The sequence below is a fragment of the Salvelinus namaycush genome, chromosome 28 (assembly GCF_016432855.1).
Source record: "Salvelinus namaycush isolate Seneca chromosome 28, SaNama_1.0, whole genome shotgun sequence".
In the NCBI taxonomy this organism is placed as follows: Eukaryota; Metazoa; Chordata; class Actinopteri; order Salmoniformes; family Salmonidae; genus Salvelinus; species Salvelinus namaycush.
In genome coordinates, this window is record NC_052334.1 from 24878154 (window position 1) to 24889848 (window position 11695).

Genomic DNA, 11695 nt, shown 5'->3' on the forward strand with positions numbered 1-11695 from the left:
ATTCCTAAATCGTTATAAATTGATAACAGTTGACTTCGCACAAACTATAAACTACCTAAAGGCTATAGGCTAATCTGTAGCCCGGTGTATAGTCCTATCATACACTGACATGCGTCCTTCATCCTGATCTTGCCCGTTTACACATATAAGATCTGATCAAAATCAGTTCACAACGCCTCTTGTAAATCGTCTACACCTGACTAGAAATGTGGGCACAATCAGAATGTGGACACTAATATGATAGTTCATCCTGTCTAGTAAGCGGTGCGCATCACCTGTTTCTCTGTTGAAGCGTCTGTCGACGATGGCCTCGTAGGCCTATGTAGCCTATATTCACAGATCATGATCAGTTACTCTGGGGTATTAATTTGGGTATGCGTTGCATCGGGGCGTCTCCAGTGAGGGCTTGGAGAGGGCCGTCACGACCGTGGTTGTGCGGTGCATTGCTGGGCAGGACAAGGAGTGCTTGTTGTAACACTGACAAAAGCTAGGAGGGATCAATGCAGCGTCTGTCGGTCCCACATGCTCTTCAGCGACGCATGCGCTTGATTAAAACTCAGTCTGACTGCAGGAATGGGGTCTTCAAGACGGATATGCGTGCCTGATGTCTAATCTCACAGTGACTTGTGCACTCTTAAAACAACATCACATTCAAAAGGTATAACCCTCAGAGTGAGCCTATTGTGTCCCTCAGAATGTCACTGCACTTATCAATCAGGCCTGCTTATTAGTAGGCCGTGATTGTAAATAAGAATTTGTTCTTAACTGACTTGCTTAGTTAAATAAAGGTTACATTTAAAACGTTAAAATTAGTGCATTGTTTAGTCCGGCTCGAGGACGCTGCAAAAGAGATCATGACGTGATGAATGATTTGTCCTGCGTCTTCGTTTGATCTCGATGATTAAACACATCAGGAAGTCAAATAAGTAACATCCTTCATATGGAGGAACGCATATGAATAGCTAGTTACCAATGTATTTTAATAATACAAACGCAATGGGGGTTTCGCACAATCGTGACATAGCAAGATTGTATCCTTCATTTTAAGCCTTATCCAGAAATGAGAATTACACCAAAAATTAAATGAAATTGTCGGAGGATGATGCTGGACCATCTGACATAAATGAAAAGTGGACAGTTTGAATAAAAAGCTTTAAATAAGGTTTTCAGGTAGGCATTCAGGCATGTTACATGATTGCGCTAAACACAGGGCCCTTATAGGCGACAGTTTGGTGACTATTGTGATGGTTATGATTATGATGACTCGACTTCTTGGTATTATTATTGTTATTATTTGTAGCATTACTATTATTATTCTGGTTAGGTCTATTGTTGTTATTGTTATAATTAGTGGTTGCCATTTTGTGCATGTGTGTGAAGTTGTAGGCCTACGTCAAGTTGGCCGCGTAGAGTTGCTCCTCAGATGAATGTGCCAACCCCACTGTGCTACACTGTCTGACAGTTATTTAGCAGGCCATTTGACTTCTAAAAATGTTTAAGCATTGATAGAAGATATTTAGCTATTTAGCTAAATAGAAGATATTTAGCTATTTACCTGATGTTAACGCTCTCATCATTATCAGTTTGGCCTAATTGCAAAGGGATTTTATTGTTAGTTGATTTAAAAAAAATATTACCATTAGAATCCCTCATGAATATGTGGTGTGAATGGCTCTGTGCGCTAGGGTCCAATCAGAATCCTTAATTCCCGCAAGTAAATCGAATTTATGAGCTAATCTCTTTATGCACAAATCCATATTACGCGCGCTTATCGTTAGGATTTCCCATTTAAGAACACTGATCATTTATGGTCAAAAGCTCAAATCAAATACTTATAGCCTACCAAAAGGTGTCAGTTGATATCTAAATTTGTTCTTCATGCAGGTGACCTTCAATACCAAACACTATGGAAACATATTGTACAGTCTGCAGGGCAGAGGCCAGTTGTTGTTGACACAGCACGAGGAGACGCCAGCTCATGAATAAGTATGCAACAGATAATTGGAGCTATTGTTTAAATGTTAATTATTATTATTGTTTCATTGTTTGTTACATACAGTATATGTACGTAATTTTTGTTGTACAGTTTTGTACTTGCACTCAAGTAGGCCTTTTAGTATGTTAATACGACTGAACTTTTTACTTACATCTGAACTTTCTATCTATTTTAGCTGATCATTATTATAATTCATATTACACACACACAATGTTCATTCGCCTACCCTTTTCTGCAAAGGAATAACATCTAAATCTTTATCATTCTTTTTAATGGTTCGATTATTTCAAGCCCGGGTTTTAATTAGTGTGTGAGGACTCGAATGAAAGAAGGATTATTTGCAATGTCAAGGATGCTAATTGAATGTTCGACTTCTAACAATTACCGCAGAGGCATTAAAGATTCGATTGCTTTCCTGACTTTGCCTCTCAGTCAACTCACAATAACGTTGCATGCCTAGAGTCAGACTTTCCGAAAGAACCCAGAGCCGACGTTAAAACCCTTCCCCCTCCGCCTTTCTTTGCCTTCTCCAGATTTAGCTTTGTAGAAGTTCTCCATTGAGCTCCAGATGACTCCGGGGTGCCAATTGTTCTCATAAACATTGCACCCCTTAACAAAATCGGATTTGGTCCAAAAACAACTATGAATGCAAGCTTGAAACTTTGTGCAATTACACGTCATAGTCATAGTGGAACTTTGCAGAGAGTTGTGCTTCAATATCTTTGATTAACTTAACTAATTAGACGTCTTTTGTTCCCTTTTAATTGATTTGAACAATTCCAGTTTGCAGAATATGGGCAGCTTCAGTTTAGCAATATGCAATTAAAGGTTCTTAAAAATATGTCCATAGTATTACCAAGTTGCATGAATTTGAATAGCTATAACCTCATTATTTTTTTTGAGATCGAGTCAATCCATGTGTTGAACAAAGAACTCAATCAAAGTTTGTTTGTAGAGAGGCTGCTTAAAACGAACTGGTGCAGTAGGCCAGCCTATGGAATGCAGAGTTGGGTAGAAGCATGCAGTGGTGCTTGAATTAAACCGCGGTTGCCCTGTGCCTAAAGAAACCCGCTAGTAAAATATTGGGATTAGCTTCTCTTTGAGGCCAGGATTAACACAATTTTCCCAAGAAGCACATTCCTGTCGCCGAGACTATCTAAAACGAGGGACCGGAAACGAACAAAGAAGCAGGCTAATTAAAATGTGCTATAGCCTACCCTGGCTGATTCTGAAATTATAAACTCTTATTTTGTAATAGCGCAATTACACGACGCAGAGCTGTTCACTGTCATCGTATCCTATTTATTTTGGATTCAACGTGAATAAGTCAAATCCACGTTTTGTATCACTGGGCTTGACAAAGAAAAAAGCAACAGCCATTTTATGGCTTGAAATAGGCCAACTCTGGTATTATTTATCCATTATTTATTACGATTGAAACACAGCTAGGTTTACACAGTATGTTTTCTTTATTATAGCAATGGTCATTGTAGACAGCAGGCTGCCTGTTTACCGTTTGAGGCGGATTGGAGGATATTGAACGGCCAAGTGTGGCTAATGATTGCTTACTAAAATGGTAATTACAGACCTAATTAACACACCTCTTAAAACCTGAAGTAGGGGAAAAATCTCTCTGGAAATGATAAAACAGCCCGCCCTCTTGCTCTCAAAAGGTAATCACAACTAGTCAACAGGGTTTTTTCTATGTCATTTGAATATTAATATGATCGAGGTTGTTATTGCTGTTCTTAAGTGAGTCTTTTATATGACTGACATTCGTTCATTAATTTATTTAGAAAATATCTTATTCTGAGGAAATAACATTGCATTGGCCTAGGCTACTGCCATTTATCTTGCCTACCAAGATTTTGTTAGACTTTTTGCTTGAATGGCTGAAGTCCTGTAAGTTTTGCAATAAACATATCCTTAAACCACATGAGACAGGTGTTCTCTCTCTATTATTCCAATAAATAGAATTACGACTCCTTCTATGAGGATCATTTTGTATCATTATCTGGCTAATAATGGGGGCAAAAAAAATGGGCTGTTTGGAGTTCTCCTGTTAGAAATGCTAGGGCAGATTTTTGGTCCCATTCCGCCCCTGATTCAAGGTGAGGGGACATACAGTACATATAAAACCTACTTACACAACGTTTAATCCATATCGGTCCAAAGATGACCTTGTAAAATACATAAATATGATAATCAACACACACACACACTCACTCACACACAGTCAATAGTGAATCCATATTAAGTTAATTGATAAATGGGGGGAGGGGGGTCAGATCACAGGACCTTTATTCATGTCTGCTCAGCCGTGGGGTCACACCATCTTTGGAGCCATGTTAGGTATCCACAATCAGCGTGTGATCAACGGAGAACAACGCGCAAATCTAGAGAGCTCTCAGCAATCAAGTTTCTTTTCCAGTATCACCTCAGATGTTCAACCATGGGTTTGGACAGTCAGGTTGTCTCTTGCAATAATAATTATTTTATCATTATCCATTATTTTTTTGTTGTTCAAAAAGTTACAAAGCTATTAAAATCACAGCAGAGAGTCATCGCTGATGCGAGGGAGCTCACAAATTGCATACAATACAACAGATCACAGTTTCGAAGGCTAGCACAGATTTTTTAAAACACATATGTACCATTTATATAAGACACACACTGATTGTCTCTTAGAAACTACATATTGATTCCTTATAAACACTTTTTCTTAAATAAAGTAGTGCATCCATGTCGCCTCGGGTGCGCGCAGTCCACACACCATCCCGATCAGTCTCTCTGCCAATAGGTCGGCAAGTTATAAGGCTTAAACCTGTCCATCCAAAGCTCTTAACCAAAAGATCCGCTCCTCTAGCAATGTTGTTCTGGGATAAGGATTTGTTCCGTGGCTGTGATGTACCATAAATTACTAAGGGTCCACTCCGAGTTTTCCTTAAATTAACCAACAGGTGTTGTAAGAATAGAGGCACACATTGACAGACATACATGTGAGAGGGCTACAACCTGTGAGGTTAATGAAAATAAAGTCTCTTAGCCAACGCTAAAATAAATTCTAAATTCTCCTCTACAGGCTGGGGCCAAACATCATGCCAACAACGCGAGGCGCCACCGATAGCCCCCTCTCTCGCAGTTCCTTACCGACGACACGAATATTCAGTATTTTAAGCATATATCTTATTGAAGGATGTCAGAGCTATATGTTTGAATTATCATTGTCTTTGTTTGAATAGTTTACACATTGTTTTTTTCACAGGACTTGGAATTTCCAAGATGAAGTCTGATCTTTATAATCCAAGCAATCTGCATTGAAGTTCAGTTTCCAGGATGCCGCTTGGTCCTTATAATCCAAGCAGTCCGCCGTGGAGTTGAAGCCTAGCCCCGAGGCTCCGTAGCTCTGAGTGGAGAGGGACGCAGGGGACTGGCTCAGATGGCTTGTGACAGCGTTGGTGCTCATAGGACTGAGTGTCGTCCCGGGGCCAGACAGCTGGTGATGCATGGGAGTAAGGTAAGAACCACAGTCCATTCCGCCGAAATATGACGTTGATCCGCCATAGCCTTGGCTGTATCCCGAGGCCTGTGTGTAGGTCATTGGGTATGATCTTTGCATGCAGGAAGAGGAGGTAGAGAGAGGGTCAGCCATCGGAGAGATAGAGGCTGGACTCCAGATAGATACCGGCGCGGTACTGGTTGAGATGGTCGGGACTGAAGTACTTGAGGGCGGTGTGAACTGGCCACTCGCCCCGCTCTCAGAGCTCGCTTCCCTGGCTGGAGAACTCTTCTTTTTGGCTGGTCGCACCTTGTTCTGGCCCCCGTTCTGCTGCTGCTGTTGCTGCTGGCGACACTTTGCCCTTCGGTTCTTAAACCAAACCTAAAAATAGACAAAATAGCAAACACAGTTAATCACCCAAACAGGTTAAAGCAAGCCATCTATTATATACAGTTTCCAAAATGTGACGAAAATAGGAATTTGACGTATAAACCAAACATTTCTTTATGCACGTGTGAATCAAATAATGCTGAAAATATGTGTTGTGTTGATCATAGGCTTTGGATATGCATTATTATACTGATGCTGAAAAGCACTGGTTAACACTTAACATTTTTTTTTTTTTTAAGTAGACTGATTAATCCATTAACTTTTTCAAAGGTTCTCTTTATGAATGCTATGCCAATATTTGTTATGACCATCTGTCTCCTCGTTTGAGTTGCCACAAACAGAGGATATTTATTATTCACAGGGATATATAGATAGAGAATTTTTTGCGTTGGTCAACATTCACCTGTACACGAGACTCTGGTAGGTTGATTTTTAGTGCTACTTCCTCGCGCATGAATATATCAGGATAGCGAGTTTTGCCGAACAGCGCCTCCAAAATGTCAAGTTGGGCGCGTGTGAAAGTCGTCCTTTCTCGTCTCTGCTTGCGGGGTGTCGCTGTTGAAAATAAACAGATGCATAACTTAATTTCATGTGGGTAGAATTAACATTTTATCAGAATATAAAGCAGGGTTATTGAGACAACTGTGAATGAATTATTTTCCATATTAAGTATAACTTATAAAAACGTTGTTTCACATGTATTTGCTATCCAGAGCTAAGACGAGTTCAGGACCAATAATGACACGTTACAAACATTTAATGAAAGAAGATTTTTAAAGTCAGTACTACAGAATGCAACAGTTAGTTGACGTCTTCCCCCATTGCAGCAATATAATGACGCATTAGTAGCAAGAATCCATTGGCATGTTTTTGTAATTAGATGCATTAAAGCTTTAGCCTACGTGATTTGATCCTAATTGGACTATTTAATCCAATGAAGAGTTGACATAAATTATTAAAGCATCCATGCGCACGCGTAAAAAGTGCTGAAACCCACCTGGATAGCCTACGGATGGATGCAGAAGGTCCATTCCAGAGGTCGTTAAGCTCAGTCCATTGACTGTGTAAGGTGGTTGCTTCAGATACGACATCATGCTAATGTTGGACTGGGGGGTAAAGTTGGAGAAAATTTTGAAAATTGGGTAAGGCCCGTAGATGTCCTTGGTTGTTTATCTGTTCTTTTTCTCACTGTCTCGATTTTGCCGCTGGATACCTGTTCCAGAAATCACAATAAGATAAGACATTTAGTAAAGCAAGTTGCAGCCAGTTAAATAGCATTTGATGGACGCAGCGTTGTGATTTCTTGGGAAACAATATTATCCAGTGTGTTCTTAAAACAGTCCCAGACCCCCAGCTGTCCTCTTGAGCTTGGCTCATCTTGACAAACGTTGCCCCCCCTAACCCCCCGGCCAAAAAAGCAACATCCTATAATTGCAACAAGTCCTCTCAAAGAACAAAACACAGTCGCTCAAATGCACACACACTGGGAATCAGCTAGGACCACAATTTACATAGAACCCAACTAATTGTGTCAAATAATAAGGGAATTGATGGGGGCCGAGACAAAGACACCGTAGACCCGACAGATAACAAACCCCCCTTGGCGAAAAGTAGCTAACAATGCAGTCAATTTATCGGGACCATTTTGTACATTTAGGTATTTCACTAACCTAAGCTTTTCACTCTGCCTCTTGGTTTTGTCCGCACCAGTAATCGCTGTAAATGTGAATAGGGTGTCATTAAAGTGTGAAAACAGAAGTCTACTTCAGCTAACAACTTAAAACTTGAAGGGAACTATAGGTTCTTCACCATTTCCATCCTAATTAATTGCTCTCTGTAATTAGATTTCCAAGGTTGAAGAACGTTCAGAAGGCAATCGAAATGTTTTGATAACGAGGCCATATGCTTAGGGGACTTGAGTTAACCAAACAGGCAACCCCATTCTAAGTTATTGGCTAACTCCCCCTATCTCCCACTGTCAAAACGCCTCTTGACTAATTTAAAGGTACTAAAACCCATTAAAAAAACCTTAGTACTGGGCTGGAGGACACATCAGCCCTGCCAGTCAAACTGTTATAAAGTAAACTATTTAGACAAAGATGATTCATGCAGGGCCTGGATTATAGGCATAGTTCCTTTTAATAGGCATAAATAATGTAATTTATTGCTAAATGCATGCTTTATTCATGTTTTGACATTGGTGATGAATCAATGAAATCTCAAAATAATATTACACAGGAAAATATTCCGTTTTTGAATTTACAAATGAGAGCATAATGGGACTAACTTTAATGTACTCGATAGTTTGTCACTTTCCACGTCAATGGCTTTACAAATATATTTCAGATTTTAAATGAGGTTAATATATTTCCAGGAGTATTTTTATTTATTTTATTTTAACTTTATTTAACTAGGCAAGTCAGTTAAGTCAGGCAAGTCAGAGTATCTTCATAAAGACTGAATAATTCGATGATATTGGAATATTTCTACCTGGACAACTGGCTTAAATTCAATGTGTGGTGACCCACACCCTTACCCCCTCTGTGTCTCTTGATTATTCCATCTGAGTTGCATTTTTGAATATCCATCCAACGTTTTTTTTTTTTTTTACCTCCACTCAATCTGTCACTCTTAAAACAGACATCGTATAGCAGTTGCACACCCACTCAATAATAATGACCCTGTCCAATAATTAATTCTGATACATTTTTTTGTTGATTAATTAATTAGATAATCCGGGTGGCACGCGCACCCTAATTACAGGACGCTATCCTCAACCTTGCACAGCATTCGGTCATAATAATTCTGCAAACTGACGAAAATAAGTGTTAACAAAAATACACAGGTTCCTCTATTTTATTTAATATCCATATGGCATGCAGAATCATGATATAACAATTCATAAGACGTTTTTCGTTGTAGTAAGACATATGGATAATGGAAACAAATCAATTTACAGGCGTATATATGCTAAATATTAGCCTAGCCTCTAGGCTATATTTTTAAAGAATATATTGACTATTAAATTAGCAGATAGTGTTGTTTTTAGTCTACTCAATTGATATTAAAGTGTTAGAAAATATTCACTTTTAGAATGGGAATTGGACTTTATGATTTCTGACTTTTTTTAATGGATTAACACACTCCCTCCCTGCATCAAACAAAACCATTTTTTAAGCAAATGTGTGCAATTTGTTTTGAAGCTGTTTGCCACGACTAATTTAGCATAAACCAACGAAAACAGCTCTGTATAAAAAAGGTCAACATTTCTGCAATGCAGGCTATATTTGAGAGAATTGCCATGATCCTCCCGCGTGCCCTGTCCCGCCTAGTTGTTCCATGGAGGACTGCGCGGGGAGGGAGATGTTGTACAGGCAGAGAGAGGCTTCACTACACGCCTTCTCAATTATCGCCCTTTGTCTGCATGCATTTTCACACAAATTGAGAGAATTAACTGGAATGCAGATTGAACAAAGTCATCTGAAGTGTCGAACAAACATTAGCTATTCCATTTTTTAAAAGATAATATTCATGTTGAAGAACATTACTGCTCAAATTATTGGCCTAACTTGGATTCAAATGTAGCTACAAACTAGCACTGAGTTTAAAAACTACCAAATTCATTGTCACGTAGAACAGAAAGTGTGTCTTAAAACTGTTTTCCAGTGTCCTACAGTAGGCTTCACATTGAAGATCCATACACAATACACACCGGAGTGTTCAGTGGTCTAATGAGTTTAGTTAGTCGATTACCATGTGTCAGGACGTTTCGCTCTTTCTCCTGGATAAATATGACCGTAAATATGCTATACAAACACAGTAACCTAATACGGCCTAATACACACTTTTATTTATTTTATTGTTATAGGCTATTCTTTTTTTCTGCGGGATGTTTCCTGTGGGATGTTGCATGTATAGCATATAGGCTAATAGGTAGCCTATTCATCATTTTGTCGTACAATTACGACTCTTTACCTATAATAATGATAACCTCTACTACTAATAATAATAATCATAATCATAATAATAATACATAGCAACTTACTCAGGATTGTGGCCGGAGTAGATAGTTCTTTGTCCAATCCTTTCCTTGAATAAAATATCTCTCTCTATAATTTCGAAATCCTATAAAATAACCAATCAAAAGTAACTGTCGCTTTGGATATATTAGAATAAAAAGACCGACAAAACTTTCATCTTTAACACTTGCACCAATGTATGGTAGAGTGCAAACGCGTTTATGTTGGTAAAATACATACGGTTATGATTTGTTAGTCTGTTCTGAGTGAAGTTGCTGAGTTGGATTTGTAGAGAGGTCTGGCCAATGAGAACGTCTGGAGCACTCGGAGATGGGGGTCTGTCTCTCTCGCGGGGAAATTTGCTGAGAAGCAAATGTCGCCAGCTACTTTTTGACGCAAACTCCTCAGCCAATGGCAGCGAGGGGGCGACTGACAACATTCTCATCCCGGAGCTGACAGTAATTTAGTAATAAAACCTCAAACTCACAGGGCTGGGAATCTTAGCAAAGGAATAGGAACAGTTGTTTCCCTGCATCACGACTCATTTGAGTGGTTAGTGGACAGAGGACATTTAACCATCTCGTGAATATACATTATTTACGTCTGTTTAGCACATATAACAATTTTTATATAAAATGTTCCCAATCATGGTAAAAAGGAAACTACCCTCACGATTCATAAATGGTTCCAGATCAGTGGGCAAGTTAAAAGCAATATCCACAGCCTGTTCATCTCCCGAATAATGACTAATAACAAGAACTAATAACAACATGGAGCACTCCCCACGAATCCATGACAATTCTGGGGCCATGACAAAAACCGTCCTAGCGAAAAACAAGCGCTCCAAGTGGAGGCTAAAACGCTGTCCTCTCACATTCCATTGCGTAGCAAGGGGGATTTAGGGAGTCTTATTTCCTTATAACTGTGCTCCCATCCACAGAGCGCCCGCTTCGATCAAGTTGATATCGCAACATTCAGCCAGGATAGGGAATATACGAGGCAGACTAACCAAAAATTTGGGCCTCATATATTATTGCCAGATGTAATAATAATTCCTGGTGGCTTATTTTTTAAATAAATTAATAGATTTAAATATCCAGCCATGTTAACACATGATGTCGTTGTTGGAACACATCAACAGAGAGAAGACCATCCCTGCAGGAGTTGGGTGACATCCGACTTAAATTAGTGGATGCATTTTTACAGCAACCTTGAATTGACTGGAGAACTCAGTGGACCACATCCACTTCAGGAGAAAATCAACGCAGACTGTTTTTCTCTCTCAAAGGTATAGTACTTTTAAATTAATGTGAATAATGAAAACGTAATTTTTCCCCAAAATGTATTTCCTATTGCTTACATTTTGAATGATCGTTTCACAACAATTTGTGATACGTGTAAATAATAATAGGTTGAATTGCGTTATGGAATCCCTCTACAAAAAACAAATGTATTTTGTCCATAGCTCACATAAGTTATCTTCATGTATATTATTATTATTGTAGTTGAATAGGGGCTTTAGTTGAATAGTTAATAGAACAGACATTGTAACTGATTTCCGCCATTGATATTGACTCAAGCCACAACTAATAGCCTACGTCACCTGAATGTTAAACCTGTATGACACAAAAACAATATGCCGAGGGTTTTGTCACGGTTTGGTAAATGTATCATCTTAAAAGCTTGAGGAACACACACACACACACACACACACACACACACACACACACACACACACACACACACACACACACACACACACACACACACACACACACACACACACACACA

The 11695-nt window shown here is 39.1% G+C and overlaps 1 protein-coding gene across 2 annotated transcripts; it reads right to left on the reverse strand.

Annotated features, from left to right (window-relative positions):
• Nucleotides 1-5255: 5255 nt before the first annotated feature.
• otx2b (orthodenticle homeobox 2b) lies at nucleotides 5256-6979 on the reverse strand. 2 transcript variants are annotated; one of them, XM_038967769.1, is made up of 3 exons: nucleotides 6883-6979; nucleotides 6289-6440; nucleotides 5256-5876 (listed from the first exon to the last, which is right to left on the reverse strand). In XM_038967769.1, the coding sequence occupies exons 1-3, from the start codon at nucleotides 6977-6979 to the stop codon at nucleotides 5256-5258; spliced, it is 870 nt and encodes a 289-aa protein (XP_038823697.1). The 2 variants fall into 2 exon arrangements, with proteins under 2 accessions (XP_038823697.1, XP_038823696.1); XM_038967768.1 differs by having other exon boundaries at nucleotides 6289-6465; nucleotides 6860-6979.
• Between the last annotated feature and the right edge of the window lie 4716 nt (nucleotides 6980-11695).

Coding starts and splice junctions, on each gene's coding strand:
- otx2b (XM_038967768.1), bottom strand. CDS start 6,979: ATGATGTCGTATCTGAAGCAACCACCTTACACAGTCAATGGACTGAGC. Junction 6,466..6,859: donor GGTTTCAGCACTTTTTACGC/GTGCGCATGGAT, acceptor CATGAAATTAAG/TTATGCATCTGTTTATTTTC. Junction 5,877..6,288: donor TACCAGAGTCTCGTGTACAG/GTGAATGTTGAC, acceptor GTCTATTTTTAG/GTTTGGTTTAAGAACCGAAG.